Source organism: Beta vulgaris, chromosome 5 (assembly GCF_026745355.1).
Source record: "Beta vulgaris subsp. vulgaris cultivar EL10 chromosome 5, EL10.2, whole genome shotgun sequence".
NCBI classification, from domain to species: domain Eukaryota; kingdom Viridiplantae; phylum Streptophyta; class Magnoliopsida; order Caryophyllales; family Amaranthaceae; genus Beta; species Beta vulgaris.
The window spans coordinates 28,807,624-28,829,856 of record NC_079206.1 but is presented as its reverse complement, the minus strand read 5'-3'; the positions used below and the strand labels follow the sequence as shown (position 1 = coordinate 28,829,856).

The 22,233-nt window shown below is 36.6% G+C and overlaps 3 protein-coding genes across 4 annotated transcripts; 1 reads left to right on the top strand and 2 right to left on the bottom strand.

Annotated features, from left to right (window-relative positions):
• Window positions 1-4,613: 4,613 nt before the first annotated feature.
• LOC104893377 (uncharacterized) lies at window positions 4,614-19,970 on the bottom strand. Of its 2 annotated transcripts, XM_048644653.2 has the most exons (8): window positions 19,833-19,970; window positions 19,677-19,754; window positions 6,762-7,003; window positions 6,444-6,656; window positions 6,264-6,356; window positions 5,576-5,680; window positions 5,058-5,491; window positions 4,614-4,872 (listed from the first exon to the last, which is right to left on the bottom strand). In XM_048644653.2, exons 3-7 carry the CDS (start codon window positions 6,978-6,980, stop codon window positions 5,399-5,401), a joined length of 723 nt encoding a protein of 240 aa, XP_048500610.2. In that variant the 5' UTR covers window positions 6,981-7,003; window positions 19,677-19,754; window positions 19,833-19,970; the 3' UTR covers window positions 4,614-4,872; window positions 5,058-5,398. The 2 variants fall into 2 exon arrangements, with proteins under 2 accessions (XP_048500610.2, XP_010677778.3); XM_010679476.4 differs by lacking the exons at window positions 19,677-19,754; window positions 19,833-19,970 and adding an exon at window positions 8,649-8,715.
• Window positions 14,855-16,093, bottom strand: LOC104893423 (uncharacterized). The gene has a single exon (XM_010679531.3). The coding sequence runs from the start codon at window positions 16,091-16,093 to the stop codon at window positions 14,855-14,857; it is 1,239 nt and encodes a 412-aa protein (XP_010677833.3).
• LOC104893424 (uncharacterized) lies at window positions 19,184-21,613 on the top strand. Its single transcript, XM_010679532.1, has 5 exons — window positions 19,184-19,207; window positions 19,768-19,887; window positions 20,845-20,931; window positions 20,974-21,028; window positions 21,132-21,613. Exons 1-5 carry the CDS (start codon window positions 19,184-19,186, stop codon window positions 21,611-21,613), a joined length of 768 nt encoding a protein of 255 aa, XP_010677834.1.
• Window positions 21,614-22,233: the final 620 nt, after the last annotated feature.

The window sequence follows — 22,233 nt, the reverse complement described above, 5'->3', positions numbered from 1 at the left end:
GCAATGGAGCATAACCGATCTTATCAGGTCAAAAGAGTAACCATCCTCCATCCATACCTTGCCCACTTTCGATTTTCAGTTCATAAACTAAGCCAGTAAAACAGTTGCGTATTCATATTCATCGAATAAGATTTCTAGAATCAAGTCACAACATCACATTCATAACTATGGCCATAGTACGAACTTAAGTATTATAAAAACAAAACAGAGATCCACACACATGGACATGAGTAAATGATTTTACTGAACATAAAAGTTATTTGAACCGCAATCCAATTCCTTAATCTCCGAATAGTACTCCACTCCATGATTATCCTCCAACAATCACCTCACAACGACAACAGTAATCAATAACCGAACTTAGACTAATCTAAACTAGAAAACATAATCATAACTAATTCCTAATTTAGAAATTATCAACCTTTAACATTCTAATTCCATAATCCTTAATTCATAATGAGAAGTCTAATTATAAAACCAAACTAACTAACCTTAACTCACAACTTTCACCTAAATCAAGAACAACAACAACGCACTGCCACAGCAACAACAACGCAAACAACGCACTGTCACAACAGCAACAACAACGCACAAACAACGAACAATAACAACAGCAACCCAATAACATCCACCACAACCACCACAACAACTCCACAACAGCCACCACAACTACAACAATAATTCAATACAACATCAATCACACCAACAATCATAACAGCAATAACACCACACCTCCACAACACACAGAACAACTAATAACAACTCTCTAATAATTCAATACAACAACAACAACAACGTAACAACACCCACTACATACAACCACCACCCAACAACAGTGGCAAAACAACACCCCCCCACAACAACGCATCACCACAACACGGGGACGAAAAACAGAATATGACACCAACACAGTAGCAACAACAACACAACAAGAGCAACAACATAATAACAATTGCAACTTGGGCTTGAATTACGAATAAAAGGGTCTGAATTAAGAAGAAAAGAGATGAGTATACCTCTGCTCACAAGAGCCGCGAAGAACAAAGGATGAAAAGGGTTTTTGAAGCTTCAGCAGCGGAGCTTCGGCAAGGTTGGCAGCCTGTCTGGTGAGGCGGCGCAAGCTAGCGGTGCGACACGAGCAGCAGCGAACAAGAACAACAACATAGTAGAAGAGAGAGAGAGAGAAACAGGGCAACAACAACAACAGCGTCGAATAACAACAGTGGTGTGGTGGCTTGCTAACAACACCACACACACATCTCCAACGAGCAACAAGAATGTCGGCGAGGCAATGGTAGAGGAGAAATAGCGAAGCAGGGGAGCAATAATTGGGGGTTTTTGGGGTTTCGGGTTTCTTTTATGGGGGTTGGGGTTCTCTTTTGGGGTTTGGGAGATTAGAAGACACGGGAGAGAGAGAAAAGAATGAGGGATAGATTTTGGATGAAAATGCCGACCAAAAGGAACAAGGTGGGGGGGTGGGGGGTTATTACCTCATTAACCGACTTAAATTAATGAAAGGAAGGAAAACCAACTTTGGTGTTCTATTTGGGCCAAATACCGCTCAGCTTAAACTTAGAATCCATAATATACATTAATAATAACTTCATAAAATTACAAAAATAAATATATTACAAACACCACAATAAAATTCATACTTCACAACTCAAATAAAATATGAATTTACCACACCAAATTCCATACAATCTACGAGCTTTTTCTGCAGTTGTCCTCTAATTATTGTTCCCACCTTCGGACATGACAAAGACGACCAAGCCAATAGCCTGTCTTCGTGGAGAAGGTTACATCCGCAGCTGACCACCCGTAACGGACATCAGTAGGGCCTCGACTACTTAGTGGCACATCATGTATCAACTCAATATCCTCCGCAAAAAAGTATTCTTGCAAAGAATTCCCATTCCATGAGCTCGTCTCTGGGTCGATAAGGTTGGAATCACGGAGGTCACCCATACTGTTCATATTCGTAGTTGGCACTCTATGGGACTTTTTTATTTTGGAAATCATGGATCTTCCCAGACATTGATGTTCACACCATTTACCACTCTGCATTTTTGACCTTCAAGCAAGAGAGGTCTATCCCCTAGATGCTCCTCCAAGTAAATCTTGGAGCATAACTTCTAGAGATTCAATGGAATCGAAGTGCTTGAAATATCTTTCTTTCAAAACATGATGGACAAGTGACTCGCCATCCTACAATCACCTCCAACCTTCTTTTGCTATGAGAGCAAGGTTAAAAGTCACAAGACATTTTTTTATTCTTCGTACCGGTCTTTTACCCCCTTCTTTGGTTGTTTTTCATTCTTCTCCTTATTTATTTCTCTCATATCGTTCCTTTTCACAGATTTTGTAATCGTCTTTTAGAAGAGTATAATTATATTCTTTCGAAATAAGTTGTGTAAAATGGATGTTATGGTTGTGTATAAACAATTCAAAATATATATGTATATATATATAATTATTCCATTAGTATAAATATTACGATATAATTAGTAATATTATTTTCGCAAGTTTATTTAGCACGCGAGCTTTATTTTAATGGCGACGTGTGTACAAATATTACACAAAGCACTTTAGTCCTGTATTTCCGGTTATGCTATCAAAGGGGAAGGGAGCGAATATGAAGGGACTTTAATCAAATTTTTCTTAAGCTTGTAACATTAAGAAGGGCCAAGAGTCATGCCCCTTCATTATCCCATCATTACCTATTAAACACCACTTTTAATCCCTCCTTAAAACTCTTGCTTAAGGGAATAACTTGACCAGAATTTTACTACACTCCCTCCCTCCATTTCATACGCCTATCTCCTAATAAAAGGAGATGAATTTCTCTTGTTCTAGCGAAAATCAAGAAGTTTGTGCTCCGTTTTCAAGCTTGATTTCAAGGTTCCAAGGCTAAGTTCAAGATTTTTGTGCATGTGTTCTAGGCTACGAAGAGGGTGAAGAACCACTACTCGAGGTGATCGAGGTAACTAACGACTTTCCTAGCGCGATAGGATAAGAAGTGTAGTTTAAGTACCGTTAGTTTAGTCATTAGATAATAGTGCCATGTTAGGAAGTCTAGAGTTTATATACATATGAATTAATTTATGCTTGTTGTGAGTTTGTGAGCAATCGAAATGCGTAATTTATCCTTGGTCGTTTTCATATTATAGTAAGCATGTTATAGCCTTTGGTATACAAATGTTGGAAGCATGTTAGATGGTAAATTATCAGTTTTTAATCTTATAAGTTATGATAATTCTTCGTTTGGAATTGTTATTCAAGAGGGATTTGCTTGGTTTGGGTTGTTATCTAGTTACATGAAGAATTAGTATGTTGTTGGGTGAATTGATGAGCATTTATGGGTTCTAAGTCCTCGGGAAATTTTTGTGTGTCGAGAGAAACGTACGACCAGGCGTAAAGTCGCTACTCGCAAAGTGTCGGTCGCGGCCCACGACCTGGGCTTTGCTTCTCGTCGGTGTTGTTGTTGCTTTTTGTCTCAATTGTTTACAGCTTGATGTTATGTTAATTAATATCTCTAGAACGCTCTTCTTGAACAAGCGTTTGATAAGCCGTATCCAAAGTTGTCGGGGTGAATGAGATAGGAGATTTGAGCGAATGGTACCATATAGATCGTCATCCAAACCAATAAAAAATTGGTGCAATATTTCCTCCTCTCGGGCCGCGGCTAATTTACCGTTGACATCACAAAGACATTGCGAGCACCCACATGAAGGTGAGGGAAGAAGACGATTAAGTTCGTCATAAAGTGCCATAAGCCGAGTGTAATATTCTTCAATAGACATCTGTTGGTGTTGTGTGCAAGAGACAATTGCGGCTCGCAATTGTTGTAGTCGAGGGCCATTAGCCACACAATAACGCTTTTCGAGGTAATCTCATAAGCGTTTAACCTCCTCATAAAGAGGAATAGAAGCAGCCACACGCGGTTCCATGCTACGTAGTAGCCACGAAACTAGCATAGAGTTCACCGTCTCCCAGTCGAGAAGGCGAGCAAGTTCCGTGGGTTTGGTTATCGTGCCGTCAACGAAACCAAATTTCCGGCGTGCTTTGAGAGAAATAGTTATGGCTCGTGCCCAAGTGACGTAGTTGTCACCGTTGAGGACGATATGGCTTATCAAATTGCCTACACTACTAGAAAAAGAGTGTTTTCTCAACGCTTTTCCTCAATATTCTAGACGGAAAAATGCGTTGAGAAATTGATTCTCAACGCTTTGTAAAAGCGTCGAGATTTTAGGCGTGGAGAATTCTCGACGCTTTCTTGCGTTGAGATTCTCAACGCAGAGACGCGTCCAGTATGACTTGCGACGCTTTTTTGTGTTGAGTTTCTCAACGCTTTTCTGCGACTTGAAATGTGTGTGACGCTGTTTTGTGTTGGGTTTCTCAACGCTTTTTTGCGTCGCGCAATATGATCTAGACACATTCTAGCGTCATGATTATTTTACCTCCACAAATAAATTTTTAGAGCCAAAATAACTCTTAACACGAAAAAGTGTCGAGATTTTAGCCTAGAAAAAACATCTAATAATAATAACCATTATTTAATTGGATATGGATCAAATATAATATATTATAAGCGATTTTCCAATAAAAAATACTTAAGTAGAAATGACCAATAATATATATAATAATATTAATATCTGTCTTAATTAAGTAATACACACTAAAATATTTTGTTCGATCACAAATAAGTCAATTAGATAATGTCTACTATATATCAACTTCTTAAAACCTTACAAAAAAAACATAACAAAAGTAATATATCTTTTACAAGACCTTTTCAAATCATTAATAACTTTACGAGTTGTACTAATTTAATGGATCCTTGGCTTCTTTTCCTTCACCATCATCTTGATCCTTGAAAAAAAATAAAGAATGACATAATAAGTAATCTTATATAATGTGATATATTATAGTGATGGTCAATTATAAAAGATGTAAAAAAGTGAGTTAATGACAAAAGAAAATAATACGTAACTAGATGGTGCAACTTGATTTTGATAATTCAAGTGAAACAATGAATGATAATATTATAACAATACCTCTGTAGTAATCAAATGCATAGCTGACTTTGCAGCATCTATAAGTTGAGCAGAAGCTTTTCCATCACGCACCGCATCCAACACCAGAGAAAAATGTGTAGCAACGGTCTTCATCATCTTAGTATGCTCATCAAACTTGTTAGTCATCTCTTTGTTTTGTTTTTCAAGTTCCTCATTTCTCTTCTTCAATAAAGATGTTTCCACAATGTTTTCAAGTTCCACATGTCTCCTTTTAAGTTTTCCATAACCTTCTTTTCTAAGTTCACCACGCACCCCATGAATATCACTTTTTTTCACCCCAAATCCATATCCCTGGGGTCGTTCAGGTACTTCATCTCCATTCATGACAGCTTGAAAGGCTTCATTCTCAACGTCAACACGAGACATAGTAGGATTACAAACTTTAATGAATCAACCTTTGCCTTTGCATCCTCCTGCACAATTTTTTAGGGAATAAATTATGTAAATCTGATGATAAAATAGAATGCAAAGATAGACTAATGTGTTAGACCAAGTACCAAAAAGTCTGAAGTGTCTGTGCCTTCAAGATAGGTTCCATCCTTCCTCTTATGAGTTGCTTCCCAAAGTTCAATCAAGCTCATTTCTTCTCCATGCTCATCTTCCTATAAATAATTAGTTACCTTGTAGTAAGTCTAAAATAAGCATGCAACTTAATACTATAGTTCTCGTTAATCTAAAATTTAGGCAGACACAAAAATAAACAATTACCAAAGACTATGAATAGCATAAACAATCTACGAATATTATTCCCTACGCCACCTTCATCTCCTAATAGTAAATTTCTTCATCATCCATGTTTTCTGCAATATGATTCTCCATTTAACAATTACTCTCTTTTTATTGAACCCTGAGCCTCTGTCTGCATATCCATCATTGTTTGACATAAAGCAGAATAATAGTGTGACTGGCAAAAGTCCATTTGTCACCGCCTCATTCAGAGTTCTATTTCAGTTTGTCTGGTAAGGAGCTAAGTTCTCAGCTCATTAGCCCCACTGTCAAGTAGAAGAATGCACACTAAAAAAAAAAAAGACCATGAAAAGCCAGATTCAAATCAAGCATATGCAATAAGCTCCATGACTGATGCGGATTTCATAATACAGATACAAACGTTTTGATAACGAATCTTGATCACTAAAGATAAAATAAACTTGATTTTGAAACTTTGAGTGAAAATTTATTCCTTACATAATCAGCTCGTATATTAGCGTAACTAGTAGAACCCAATGTATGAACTTGATTTTGAGATGCTCGTGCCGCTTTTCCAAGTTGAGACAATTGCTACACTCGCAATGGAAGTTTTAGTTAATATTGTAGAAGTAAGATGTATCACACATTATAATAATAAATCGAAAAAAAGAGAAGTACCTGTCCTTTGTGTGAGAACCAATACTGAACCAATGGTTTCCATTCAGAACGAGTATGTCCACTAGGCACAATATCATAATGTTCTTCCTCTGTGAGCTTATCGGGTTTGAAGAATGTCAATTTAAGTGAGTGTTTATAGTGCCTCCAACATTTGTCAACACGTTGCAGAGCTAATGTATTATAGACCTCATCCTCAGGAATCACAAAATGTTCCTTCAACGTAAAAATAAAAAAATAATAATGCAAGATCAATAAGACATAGCTAATAAGAAACATATATATATTTATAACAATTTTAGTTTGAACTTGTATGCATACTCTCATCTTCATAACAATCTTAGTTTTGAGTTTCACGTCAACATGATGCCAATTCTTTTCTCCAATTGGACAATAGGTCCCATCCTTTGCTACACTTCCTAGAAATCGCACCAAGATATGCCCACCTTTCCTAATTGGTTGGTTGAACTCATTAAACTGCACATGGTACCTAACACCACGACTGTGCCAAACGTCTATGGGCTGAATTGAACCGCTCATCAATTGAAGTTCACACTTAGAATCTGCCAAAGAAAATATGAAACCATGAAAAATGGGATAAAGGAGTCAATTCTTTTATAAGCTATGCCTTAATTGAAGCTTTAACATAGTCATAATTGGTTACATATTCTCGTATACAAGCTAAATTTGATTAACTATTTTCTACCTGCTTGCAACATTATTAGTTTACACACATAGAAAGAGTTGATAAATTAAACATATAGCTATGCAATTCTGCCTTAGTAGAGAACATGAAAGATAGGATCAGAGATAAGGTTAATACAGCTATACGACAGTTTATCCTCCCTGAAAAGAGTCACTTGTAAGTAACAATCATTTTCCAGATCCTGTACAAGGGAATTAGGAACACCATGATGCTCAAATTTTAGTTCAAAATGCAGTGCCTTATTCTTTTCCTCATTTTCTTTTTCATTTTCTGTTTGGGAAGGGGGGCTCTAGCACATGATCTGGAAAATTCTTTTATAAGCATCTTTTGTAAAAGAAAAGCATACACTTCACATAAATGCAGCTTATCATCTCGTCAAATATAACAAAATATTCTATCATATTTAAGCTCACATCATTAATAAGAACTTCGATTGAACAACATTGGAGCAGGACATTTAAGGAAAACATATCACCTTGAAATGGAGAAGACATAATAACAAAACCAGCATAAAAGGGGAAAATGCCTCAGAGAAAACTATGAGACCAGAACTAAAAAGTTAATGGCAAGTGGGAGGGATGACCGATATATTTGCTCTATGTTATGTGCACTCTCGCGTGATATAATGCACGAAAACTTGTCAACCGACAATGAAATTGTTTCAAGCACTTGGCACTGTTTGATTTGTGCTATGATTTGATGGTTAGTAGGTTGAATATATATACCCATAGCTATAATCTAGATACATATCACTACTGCATTTGTTCTTCTGTAAAATTTAATGAGTTGATCTGGCAAAGTTCATCAAACAAAAAATAGTTTCATCTATTTGTCTACACCTTTTGCTATCAACACAGCTCATTTACCAGACTAACTTCACCTTAAATGCAGATCCTGGTGATTTTTTGTGGGCCTCAGCTGGTCAAGGTGAACACAATACGTGGAATTGGAGCTCAGATTGTTAACAAAGAAAGTTTGAACACAATAGGTGGAGGGGGCATCAGCTAGCAGGGTTGGCAGAAAGAGGGAAGGGAGGTACAAACAGAGGGCAGTACCTAGGAGAGGGGGTGGTAGTAGCCATAACACTACTCTATTCAAATGATATGAGAAGCCAAAACACCATAACTTGATGAGAGTCATTGATAGAAAAGAGGGAGGGGAGGTACTTGCCTTGTTTGTTCTGATTTAAGATAGCTAAACCAGGTTGTAATTGCTATTCCCAAATTAGGTGATCCAATATGATTTTTCTCTATAGTTTAAATAGGCCAAGTGAAAAAGTTGTAAGTAGCAGGATACCACTGAGTACTTAATATGCCATTGGTATCCTACATTTCACTTTAAGAACTTATTGCACCTGTACATTCTCTAGCAAAAATTCACTGACATGTTAAATCAATTCTTCTATAAGCATCTTTTGTAAAATAAAAGCATACACTTCACATAAATGCAGCTGCTCAGCTTAGTAACGTAGGCCAATTACATGCTCAGCTGGTAATCTGTACCTGGATTAAGCTCCTCCACTGGATTAAGGGGGCAGTATAATCAAAATAGAGTTTATAATTGTCTTCTTGCTTTTTAAATCCTTATAAACTTAATTAGGTTTGATTATAACATGTTTAATTATAAGCTTAATGTGTATATAGTATGGGCAGGTTGGCAGTAGCTAGGGGTTGGCATAAAGGGGGAGGGGGGCAGCAGCTAGCAGGGTTGGCAGAAAGAGGGAGGGGAGGTACAGGGGGAGGGTAGTACCTAGGAGAGGGGGTGGCAGTAGCCATAACACTACTCTATTCAGATGACATGAGAATCCAAAACTCCATAACTTGATGAGAATCATTGATAGAAAAGAGTCACATAATAAAATTCATGAGTTCATACCTGTGATTAGAACCTCCTCCTTTGCATCAAATTTTACATTGGTTGGTCATCCCGAGTCTGAATTGGGAAGTCGAGATTTAGCCGAATTTGTTTTGTTTGAAATATTATGGATACTCCTTTTTTGCTCCACATGCTTGTTTTGATCAAGCTCAGTATTCTTATTCTTTTTTTCCCTTGACAAGCTTTCAGTTTGAACATCATCGTGTTCGTTTGAGTGATTCACAACTGGATCGTGTTTAGGTAGTTGTCTCTCAGCTCTAACACTAGCCTTGTTCACATCTTTAGCATTAGGACGATGAAGTTGTTGTGATGACTCAGATTGCAAGTTTTTATGCGGAAGAAAGATAGGAGGGGTTTTCCATATCCCACTATCACCACTTACTTTTGTTGAAGGTTTTGGTAATGTTGCACTAGTTGGCGGACCAAATGGTCCCCATTTACTTGGATTTTGAGATGTTGATGATGGTCTTATAAGTGAAGGGTTTGAAGGAAGCTCTGATGCATTGGTACCTTGTGCTCTATTATGACCCATGGGGTTCATTTTAGGTACCTTACTAGTAGTCTTTGACTGTAGAATAATAAGAGGATGAGTCTTTTTTGCAGCTTGTGGGGTATTCGAACCCATGGGTTTTAGTGGAGGTAACATGTCACATGCTAAAGGATCTTTCTGAGGTAGAGTAGAAGCTGCTCCTCTTGACTGTGGAATCATGGCAGCAGATGATAAAAGTTTTTGCTGAGATATAGTATAAGTTGTAGCTCTTGACTGTGGAATCGTAGCTGGAGAAAATGAAGCAGATGCTGAAGGTTTGTGTTGAGGTAGTAGTAGTTGTACTTGAATGTGGAATAATAGGGGTTTTGTCCTTCTTGTGAGTTATTCAAACCCATGGGCTTCATCTCAGGTATCATGGCAGGAGAACGTGAAGTAGTTGCTGCAGCGGCATCTGAAGCAACATCATTAGATGCCGAAGCAGCAGCAACTCGTGTCCTTTTGCTACGATATGTCATAATAACACTGTCACAATTCCTACAAAACAAAAACATGTAAATACTTTTCGGTCACATGAAAAAAGCCAAAGTACACAGATTTTAAATCCATCTTACACAGATTCGATGATATTACTTCTCTTACGAATCTATTATTTTGATATACCAGAACCAGAGATGCAGAACAGGAAGATATTGGAAAAGAAAACATCACTCTAAGCATCACAATAAAAAGGCCACTGTCCCCTCAAAAAAAAAATGGCCACTGGAAAATTCTTCCCAAGGCAACAATGTTAAAAAGTAACAACAAATCCCTTGACTTTATTTATCGGATTCCGATTACTGGTGGCAGCTCATTTGTTTTGCAGAAGAAGAGGTTAGAACTTGTTGCATCTATGTGCTAATGGACGATCCTTATAGTCACTCTCATTTTTATTTGATGATGTTGCAGCTATCTAGCTTCCTATAGTAGAGCATAACACATATGACATAAATTACTTATTATTATATGAGGAACTTGTGCATAAAATAGTTTTATCTTGTAGATATTAACACTGGGGATACTGATCCGAAAAATTTCAATGGAGTTTCTTTTGTTGTCTTTGGTGCTATTAGATGTAGGTACTAACTTGAGTTTGCATAGTGTTTGAATTTGTCAAGTACAATGTATACATAAAAAATGCTGATTAAAATAGAATCATCAAACACATTACAGTTTACGAGTTTTAGATGACCTTACGAGTGCTTCACCACCTCATATGGTATTGCTGCCTCCTTAAGGCTTGAAGCAAAAAGTTGACTGGAATCTGCAAACATGAATACAATTAAGTTTACTATTTAAGGCAACACGATATACGTTACAAATTTTACCATACATATTTTTCTAAATTCTGTTAATAACAAGAATCAGACTTTTTCAAAAATATGCCCGATTGGGTATCTGATATTTCGAATTGAATCGACCGGATCAAAAAATTTGAACAGCCGGAAGGCTAAGAGTAATGATGAAGAAAAATGAAAAAGGGTGGACAGAGTAAAATCAAGGCGCTATATATGTAATGAATTAGGATTTTGTGCCTGTTCCTATCTTCAAATAATGATACCTAAACTATTCAATTTTTTTACCAAAACCCTCTATATTTTTCTCATTGATGCATTCCCTTTCCAATACTTGATTGGGAAAAAGATTATCCATCTGTTAAAGAAAGTAGAGAGGATCTCTTTCTATATATAGCGGGTGATTACTGCTTTGACAGAGAACACTCCTAAAAAGTACTATTCTTCTAGCATCAAATACTGTCGTACTGATCATAGAGCCACCAAATACCGTGCCACTGAGCCACCAAATACCGGAACGTCATAATTATAGTAGAATGTCATTTACCTGCACACTTGCTGCTGTGACTGTGTCCAATATTGTATTTCTAGTATAACTGTTTGACATTAGCCTTATGCGCTTCGATTCAATGTCCACTGCCATTTTCGCCCAAAATGCAAATATATAGGAATCCAAGACCTAATAATGAAAGCAAACATAGGCTTTAAAGAACATGTCTATAAGAAATCTTCAGTAATTAACATTAAAGCAACCATCCTACCTCCCATCTTGTCACTGTCTCAAAAGGATAAATTCTCAGCGTCCGACCTGTAGCAGGATCAAGCATTCGAATCCCATCCAAACCAATCTGTTTTACCATGTAAACCAAATTGTCACAAAAGCAAAACCTATATATTAATGAATCCAAAGCAAAATGGCTAACACATGAAAGCAAAAGGACATCGTTCTATGGTTATCTTTTTGTTTCTATTTCTTCAAATAGAAGACATTCTAGCTGGAACATTATTCAAAATCATTACACTTCACTGCTTCATTTCCCAGCAACATCATTCACATTGGTGTGCTATAAGAGAATGTTACAGCTACGAGGATACCCTTTAGGAAAATCCATATTATTATAAGATGACCCTGTATTCTAGGTGTGCTATGAGAGAATGTTACAGCTATGAGAGAATGTTACTGCCATATATGTAAAGGATGCTCCCCATATTCATCGAGTTATGTTGTCATAGTCACATATCTTTTTCAAATAGCTAAACCTCATATCTAACATGGGCCCATATGGAAGAATGCAACAGTCAGCCATGCGTAACAGAATTATCAATAGCATCATAAGCTTCTAGAGCAAGGAATTTGATGCAGATACTAGCAGTCATACCTAAATATGCTAAGCTACAACTAGTTCTCATTTGTTGAGTTTATGGATCTTTATAGCAAGTTTCTAATTACGCAATCTAGCTTATTTCTTCAATTTAATTTTTCTTCTAGAAAGCTCAATGAAAGCAAAAAAAAAAAAAACAATCCTACTGCCAGAAATCAAAATAGGTAGTTTTGAAAGATGGCATGTAAAAAATATAATGGTACGTACAATTAACTAAGAGCAATAGCACTTTTATAAACACTTCTCGATCACATGAAAAAGCCAAAGTACACAGAATCTAGGTTTTGGTATGATAGAAAAATTTGCGAACTCTACTAGAAAAACATAACAGCAAACTAATTAAGTCCATCATAGCCTACTTCAAACAAGTCCCTAGGCTTGGTTCTAATAACATGAAACCATCCTTTTTGCATCTCATCCTCAACATAAAATACTTTTTGCTTGAGATGAGAAAAATAAATGGATCGTCATACAAATATCGACCAGTATGCATCAACTTAGAGAAGTTCACACACACACTTCCATTTGCATTTGTCTTTAAACCCCTGTGGATGTCTACCCAATCACAACGAAATATTACAACCTTGTAGGAACCATAGTAATTCAACTCATAAATTGCTTTCAGCTTTCCAAAGTACTCTTGGCCTTCAGCTTCAACCATAATTCCAGAATTTTGTGTCTTTCGATGTCGTTCACGATCCATGACATCAAATTTACAGCCACTAATTAGAAAACCTTTCACCCTTTTCACACGATTTAATGGACCACGTGCTAAAGCTCTTCTCACCTTTCCTTGTATACTACTATCATCTATATTGTGAACCTATGAATAAAAATAGTATAGGTTAAATGATGTAGGTCATAACTTAAAAAAGGAATACAATGATCAAATTTAGAAGGCTTAAAACCTGGTTTTGCAACCATTCTGAGAATTCATAGATTATCCATTCATTTTGAATGGTGTCGTTCGACTGATTTTCTGTAATTTGAGTCTCTTCTCGCTTTTGACGTAAAATTCACTAAAACAAGCCAAAATGCAATGTTATCTGACGATTTTTATGAATTTGATGAACTCTTATAATATAACTCATGGTGCTACTTACTGAATGACAGGTTTCATCTCATCTGAGTGAAGCAAGACATAACGATGTGCTTGCCTTAAACTTCTATCATCAAGACGAACATTTTGTGTCATCCCAATAACACGACCCCAGAGTTATAAAGATATGCATCCAAGTCTAGAATGCCATCATCATTCCTTTTAGGTCTATTTAATATGGTCTCCACACCTTCCAAGTATCTCGAACAAAATGTAAGAGTCTCCCTCAGCAAGTATCCTTCAGCAATTGACCCTCAGGCTGGGCCTTATTACTTACGTGAGATTTCAGATAGGCTAAGTACCTTCAAGTAATGTAATTATGTTACTGTAACAAGGAAAAAAATTATGTAAAAACAATTTTTGAAAATACTAACTTTCTATGGGATAAATCCATCTATAATGAACGAGTCCACCGAGTTTGACCTCTTCAACCAAATGAATTAGTAGATGAACCATTATTGTGAAAAAAGTTGGCAAAAACTCCTTCTCCATCTTACAAAGAGTAAGTTCTACCTTCGATTGAACGACATCTAATTCGTCTGGATCAAGCACATTGGAGCATAATTTCTTGAAGAAGTAAGATAACTCGTCAAGCAAATCGATCACTTTTGTAGCCTTTGCTGCTCTTAAAGCAACGGAAGGATATCTTGCATCATGACATGATTGTCATGACTTTTCATATTAATAAGCTTCCGTTGTTTCACATTGACACACCTTTACAAGTTTGATCCATATCCGTCAGGAACTTCAGCTTTTTCAGAACTCTTAAAAATCGATCTTTCTCTATTAAAGACATGGTGTATGAAGCAGGGGGCATATACGATACTCTATTCGCATGAGGTTGAAGCCAAAGATGTGGCCTTATCCCCAACTCTTTAAGAGCTTTTCTAGCATTTTCATCATCTCTCCTCTTATCCATGTCTAAAAGAGTTCCCAATAGATTATCACACACATTCTTTTCAATATGCATGACATCTAAGCTATGCCTTAAAAGAGTGTGCTCCCAATACTCCAAGTCAAAAAATGTGCTTCTTTTACTCCAAAGAACTTCATTAACATCATCCTCACAAGGACCATCGTTAACTTCATCAGCAGACGCACCAACTTGTCCTCTCCCTCTTTTTTTCCCACTCTTCTTAGAAGATATGTTAGTCTTTCCGTAAACATGTATGATCCCTTCTTGTTGCTTCAAGACCTCTGATCCACTTTCACGAACTGGAGCAATACCATATTCCGGTTTACCATCAAATAAAGCAGCTTCACTGCGATAAGGATGATCAAAGGTAACCATTTTCGAAACCCGGGTAACAAATCTTACCTCCAAATCTATATGAGTTAGTAGAATGGGTGCATATAGGGCAAGCCTTATAACCTTTTGTACTCCATCCAGATAACATGGCATATGCCGGAAAGTCACTAATAGTAGAGTGCAGGCTGCTCGGAGCTTAAAATTTTGCCCACTATAAGCATCAAAAGCATCAACACCTTCCCATAACATTTTTAACTCATGAATTAATGGCTCAGGTACACATCAATATCTATCCCCGGACCAGATTTCCCAGGAATTATTAAAGATAAAATAAAAGATGATGGTTTCATACAAAGCCATGGGGTAGATTATAGGAATCAAGACCACCGGCCATGTGCTATGATTGGTATTCATTAAACGATAAGGGTTAAAACCATCACTTGCTAAACCCAATCTAACACTACGAGGATCTCCGGCGAATTCATGATATTTTTCATCAAATTTTTTCCAGGCCAAAGCATCTGCTGGGTGCCTTAACATACCATCACTGTCACGATCATCTTTGTGCCATCTCATGTCTTTTGCTTTTTTTGATGACATGTAAATTCTCTTTAACCTAGGAATAAGAGGAAAATATCGCGTAACCTTAGCTGGCTCACCTTTTTTACAGGCTTCTTTACCTTTATCACTTATATCACCCTCCTTACCTTTAGCCGCCTTCCACCTTGACGTATGACAGATTTGACACTCATCTTTTTCCGCTGAGTCACCCCAATACAACATGCAATTATTAGGACAAGCATCAATTTTCTCATAACCTAGACCCAAATCCTTAATTACCTTCTTCCCCTCATAATAGGATGACGGAAACTCCATTATTTGAGGAAATGCATCTATCAAAAGTTCAAGCAATTTTGTGACTGACTCGGCAGACCAATGGAACATACACTTAAGATGAAATAGATGCAAAAGAAATGATAGTTTTGAAAATGTAGTACACCCCTCATAAAGAACCTCATTAGAAGCTTCAATTAGTCTTTTATATTTGATTTCTTCTTCTTTGGTATTGAAGGATGGAATTTCAGTATCTACCTCAGAAGGGAAATCATCCTCCTCATGCATGTCGCCTAATACTTCCTCCTCCAAATGTGGTTCTTCAAAAGATTGATCTTGAGTTTGAGAAGTGGATGGTGGAATGCTAACACTAAATGCATCATTTAGCAAGGCCCGAATATCGTCTCGACCTACTATCGTTTCTTGGCTACTAAGAGGTCCTTGGGTACTACTTGTTTCATCATTTTTACGGTGAAAGATCCAATTCCTATACTCCTTGTGAAAACCATTAAACAAAATATGTCCCCCTACATCATCCGCGGTATACCATTTACGCAACTTGCACTTACTACATGGACATCGAGTTTTTTCTTCTACAAGAGTATCTTTAGCTAGCTCAATGAAATTCATGCAACCTTTATAAAAAGCCGGATCATCATTTCGTAAATTAATCCAATTCGTATCCATGGCTACACAAAACAATAATATGAAGAATCATAAAAACGAAAAGTTCATGTTAGATTAAATACTATCATCATTTTGAAGGTGTGAGCTTATCCCCTATCTTTTATACCACTATATTATACATCAATTCTAACTCTAGTTATATATAAGCTTTGTCATAGGTATGTCTACATTAAAAAAAACAAGGGGAAAAAATATTAGATATTAAAAAAAACAAGGGGAAAAAAATATTAGATATTAAAAAAAACGAGGGGAAAAAATATTAGATTGTCTATTCAATGCAAACTGAAACTATCATACAAGAATGTAGTTCCCATTCATAACTACGAGGGCAACAAAAAGTACCATTGTATACTCATGAATAATATGGTTACAAACTATCAAGAATTTCATAGAGAGTACAATCAAAATCATACATAGAATAACTTTATCATAGAGTTATTGAATATATGTAATCATGTTCGTAAGAGTACCCGGCCACAACAAGATTTATAATTCAACATGTGTAAGTATTTAAGTGCCTAGAATCAAATATTATAATATACTACACATGTAAATATAACATCATATGTTAAGAGTAAAAAGATGCACTCACCTCGCACAATCACACAAACATCAATGAAATATAGCACTCGCGAGCAATCAACACCTATGAGGCCATGTCACTCTTGGAACACTGAACAAATTAAAGACATGATTAGATACAATAAGATGGTTAGTAATAAAAGTCAATCACGTGGCACTTACCCAGCAGTAAAGATAAACTTAACACGTAATTTTTGCATAGAGGCCAGCTGCATTATTAGCAGATAAAACTACTTTAAAAAATAATTGAGTTCAGTTTGACATTTCATATTTTGCAAATAACAGTTAAAGGCAAGCAAAGTGCAAATCCTTCTTGCCAATTCAAATTAAGATCTTTATCTGCATATAACCTGCTCTCCTCCTCCCCACCTACTGCATATAACCTGCTCTCCTCCTCCCCACCTACTGCATATAACCTGCTGAAAGTGCTTAAAGAACCTATTATCTCCCTCTGCTCTCCTCCTCCCCACCTACTGCATATAACCTGCTCTCCTCCTCCCCACCTACTGCATATAACCTGCTGAAAGTGCTTAAAGAACCTATTATCTCCCTCTGCTCTCCTCCTCCCCACCTACTGCATATAACCTGCTGAAAGGGCTTAAAGAACCTACTGGAGGCTCAAAAGTCAAAACTGTTCTAATGGACAGAACAGAACATGAACTCTATATTCATTTTTATTGTATTGATTTGGAACTTAATAGCGAAATATACGAGATTGATAACCTTATCGTTCCTATCCATAATTCTCAATGGATGCTCCTTGTATGATAGACAATAGATTATCATCCACTTCTAAGGATTTATGTTGTAGTACGTGCGTCGGGTACTTCAAGGGTCGTGATACATATATGAAACAGATTGTGCAATGTGAATACTGATTCATATGCAACTTCCCTATGGTGGTTGAGCTGTGGTATTTTCTGACTTCCCTATGGTGGTCACACATGCATCATGTAATTCTCTTGCAAGAAATTAGTAGATATACAACATATTGCTAGTTTCTGTAAGGGGATTAGTGAAGGATCCTTTCATGTTTGAGCCGGAGACTCCCATGAGTTGACTTTGTTTCCTTTTGGAATGTTTCTTATACGTCTGCAGCGTGTCTTGTCTTTTACAGGTTATGATTTACAAAATACAGGATTTATTACAAGTTTAAGCTGTTTTCTTCCTCAGATCAGGCTGCCCTTGAAGCCGAGGCAAGAATTATTCCTTTGATAAGCGAGAAGAAAAGGTTGTTCAATGACTTGTTGACAACCAAAGGTATTCATAATCTCTGTGAGTTATCCATCACTGACATGGCCTTCCTTCCCTTACATTTTCTTTTGTGTCATACTTTCCAAAAGCATGACATATTTTCAGATATTATGGTCATTGGACAGTGTAGGCTTGTTATTTTATGGAAAGTATAAGCAAGGTATCTTCGATTTTTCTGCTAAATATTAACAGGGGTAGCTTTATGCAGAAAAAACGTAAAGGTATTTTGTCGCACTAGACCATTGTTTGAAAATGAAGGCCAATCTGTTGTTGAATTTCCTGATGACTACACTGTCCGTGTTAATACTGGTGATGAGACATTGACCAATCCTTAAAAGGATTTTGAACTTGACCGGGTGTATGGACCTCATGTTGGACAATGTAAGCTGGATATAAACTAGGTTACTGTATATGGGGAAGAGGCCTATATGTTCCTGAAAATTTCATATAAACTCTAGAGGTAAGGCTAATTCATATGCAACTTCCCTTATTCAGCTCAAAATTTCATATGGACAAATATATTTTGGGCTCAATTTCCTTCTTCCAGATTAAATCAAAGACCACGTAAGAACTATCGCATTGATCCGCCAAGTGCTGCAGATTTCTCAAACTCATGTCCTACATCCTGTGTGAAGCAAGGATGCTTGTATTCTTTATCAAATGCAGACAAACTTCCGTAAAAGAGAGTCAAAGAATGTGAAGAAATTGATGAATCCCAACAGCAACCTTTGGCTTTGCATTAACAATTAAGTAGAGAAATGGAATGAAAAGCAAATCAAGATACACGGAATGCAAAAAAAGCTCGGCATAAAGGTTCAATTTGAAATTTCATCTCTTTTATGTTATTACCCCGCATCCTTGTGACAGCGGCATAAAGGTTCAGTTCACAAAGAAAGGTACAAATAGACACTAATTGAACTAGGATACATCAGTTCACAAAGAAAGGTACAAATAGACACTAATTTTAATTCATGTATAACATGTACACATCTATGATTTTATATAGTGCAGTATTCTTCCTATCTAGCTACTTAGATAAGAACATCTGTTTTATTTTTTTAGGAGTACATAGTAATCAATATTTTTCAGACAAATTTTGTTAAAAGAAGACAAATGTGCCCTAGTTTTTAAAACTGCAAGAATAACTTAAAAAAAATACCACTCACTGTAGCCTAGGGCTCAGTTACAAAGCATGACAATAATAGAACAGAACGATCAGCTCTGACATAACAATTCCTAATTATGTTTGCCGATATGTGCCTCTGGAGAAGATCTCAGGTATGGTTTATATTCCAATTATCAGAATTTATACAGAGATAGTTCATCTAATGTCATAAATTTTGAGCAAAATACAGCATTTATCTACACCTAAAGTAATTCTTGTATTTGGACTTCATACATATTAACAATCACAAACAATTATCCTCTGCAACTCTTCCCCTCTTCAGTAAGATACCCAAGAAACTGACTTAAGTACCCACAAACCTATGGAATTTGAAAAGTAGTGCAAATACAACCTAGAAAACAAAAAATAACATAAATTCACAGAAAGCAAAATTAGCGAATTTAACAAAATTCAACAAAATTCCCAAGAATTTCACTTAGGTGTTGCGTGGACAAAAGAACATATGTAAATTAGCAAATTTACGACTTCGTCGGAACTAATTGAATGAGATTTTGGATTAATTTGGAACTTTTTTCGTTTCATAAACAGCAAAGAATGAAGAATTTGCTCAAAATCACTGACCTTGAGTAATTTGCAGAAGAAATCAACCGAGTATGGAGTTTGCGTCAATTAGCAGCTTCAATTTACAAAATTTGTCACCTGTAATTTGCAGAATTTGTGTCAAATAGCAGTTTCAATTAACCTTGAATATGAAGAATTTGCTCGTAAAGCATTCACCTTGAATATGAAGTTCAAGAACGCTGCAAACTCTGAGATTACGGTTGAGATTTGCGTGAGTATTCCACTACTATTAGGTGGTTAGTGGTTACGCCTAATAATACGCGGTTAAGAGAGCTGATGATTATTATTTTTTCATCAAAAATTTGAAAATAGCGGGTTTAGTATGTTTTTGTCGCCCAAAAAAAAAGAAGCGGGGTTTAGGTTGACATGTGTGGGCACGTGGCAATAATTCTCGACGCTTTTCTGTGATGAGAAATCTGCAACACATAAGAGCGTTGAGAAAATAAGCGCTTTATTGATTGTATTTGACACTTAAGTAAAGTGTTGAGACAATTGCGTTGAGAAAATACTCTATTTCTAGTAGTGCTAGTTGATCACCGGAGCCAAGGTAGTAGGGAGAGGAATAAGGATTGATTTTTGGTGTTTCAGTAGAGATAGTGGTCAACATTGTGTGACGACGGAGCAGCAACCACCCACGCTGGTGATTTACTTTTGACGTCGGGAAGAAGAAGGGGAAGAGAAACAAATTTGGTCTTGACGGCTATAGCTCCGATACCATGATAGATTAGGGTAAATGATTGTGTTAATTTCATTAAACGTAGACAATGAGTATAAACATCCTAATTAGAGTAGGTAATCACAAGACCCACACAAGTTTAGCCCACAAAAAACATCATTAAGAATATACACACTAATGAAATACACTAAACACACATCGCATGGCCCAATACAAATAAATTCTTGAAAACATTTTCAAAGATTAGTAAGAGGAGATCAAGGGGGACAAAAATCTAAAACGTCTAGAAAACGTTTATGAAAATCTATATCTACTACACTAACATTTAAAAATGTATGGAGAAGGAAAGTGATTCAAGAGTCACATAATTACCGAACTCTCATTACGAATTGGGACAAAAATTTAAACACACCACACCATGTGCCATGAACACAAACTGAACCGCGTAAATTGACTTTTAATTTTTTTTTTATGTGAAACTTACAATTGCAGATTAGTGGAGCATGGGTGGTGGGAGGTGATTGGAATACTGTGCTTCTGCTGAATGACAGGGTTGGTTCTACCATTACATTTGAGGAGGTGTTTGATTTTAGATAATGCTTGCGTAGTTGTCAATTGCAGGAACAGAAAAACTCTGGGTCATTCTTTACATGGTCAAACAAGCAAGAGGGAGATGGTACGATTTTCTCTCGGATTGATAGAGTTGTGGTTAATGAAGTTATTCCCTGAATCTGAAACACTTTTTTTATCTGATCACTGTCCTTGTCTTATCAAACTAGAGAAAAAAATTGTTGCTAAACCTAAACCATTTAGGTTTTTTAACATGTGGGTGAAAGCTGATAGGTTTCTAGATAGAGTTCAAGAGGTGTGGCAGGAAGATATTCAGGGTGTCCCCATGTTCAGAATTGTGAAGAAATTGAAGAAGTTGAAAGGTTCCTTGAAAGAGTTGAATAAGGAAAAAAATTTAGACATAGAGAAGAGAGCTGATGAATCATATCATAAGTTGATTCAAATTCAGCAGCAGGTGCATTTGGATCCTTCAAATCAGGCACTATATGTACTAGAAGATGTAGCTAAGCAAGATTACATTGCTTTGAACAAAGCAAGGCTAAACTTCCTGCATCAGAAAGTGAAGCTTGAGTGGCTGAAGAAAGGAGACTCAAACACTAGATATTTTCATGTTGCTCTCAAACAAAGAAGAAATCAGAATAAAGTTTCTAGAATTAGGAACTTAGATGGAGTTTGGATGGAAGAAACATGAGATATTGAAGAAGCCTTCTTGAAGTTTTATAAGAAACTGTTGGGGACAACTCACCCTACTCTCATGTTAGCAGTATTATCATAAAGGAGGGTCCTGTTCAGTCCAGGTTACAACAGAATGGTCTAGAGTTGCCTTTTACTGGAGAAGATGTGAAACGAGCCATTTTTGATATTGGAGATAATAAAGCACCAGGACCAGATTAATATACTAGCTGCTTCTTCAAAGAAACGTGGCCTTGTATAGGAGAATAGGTTATAGAGGTTGCACTGAATTTCTTCTAGTCTGGCAAGCTACTAAAGCAGGTAAATGCTACCACACTTTGCCTCATTCCTAAAGTTGAACAGCCCACTGATGTGTCCCGATTCCGGCCAATTGCATGCTGCAATGTAATTTACAAAGTCGTTTCTAAAATGCTTTGTAGTAGGCTTAAGAAGGTTTTGCCTAGCTTGATTGACCAGGTCCAGAGTGCCTTTGTGGAAAATAGGATTATATTACATAACATATTCATCTGTCAGGATCTGTTAAATGGTTATAAAAGGAAGAATCTCCCTGCTAGGGGCAATCTCAAAGTAGATTTAAAGAAAGCTTATGATTCTTTAAATTGGGAATTTAACATGGAA

Coding starts and splice junctions, on each gene's coding strand:
- LOC104893377 (XM_048644653.2), bottom strand. CDS start 6,980: ATGAGCGGTTCAATTCAGCCCATAGACGTTTGGCACAGTCGTGGTGTT. Junction 6,357..6,443: donor GGTTCTCACACAAAGGACAG/GTACTTCTCTTT, acceptor TTGCGAGTGTAG/CAATTGTCTCAACTTGGAAA. Junction 5,492..5,575: donor CAGACACTTCAGACTTTTTG/GTACTTGGTCTA, acceptor AAAATTGTGCAG/GAGGATGCAAAGGCAAAGGT.
- LOC104893423 (XM_010679531.3), bottom strand. CDS start 16,093: ATGGATACGAATTGGATTAATTTACGAAATGATGATCCGGCTTTTTAT.
- LOC104893424 (XM_010679532.1), top strand. CDS start 19,184: ATGTGCCTCTGGAGAAGATCTCAG. Junction 19,888..20,844: donor AGATTACGGTTGAGATTTGC/GTGAGTATTCCA, acceptor TTACAATTGCAG/ATTAGTGGAGCATGGGTGGT. Junction 20,932..20,973: donor CTACCATTACATTTGAGGAG/GTGTTTGATTTT, acceptor TGTCAATTGCAG/GAACAGAAAAACTCTGGGTC.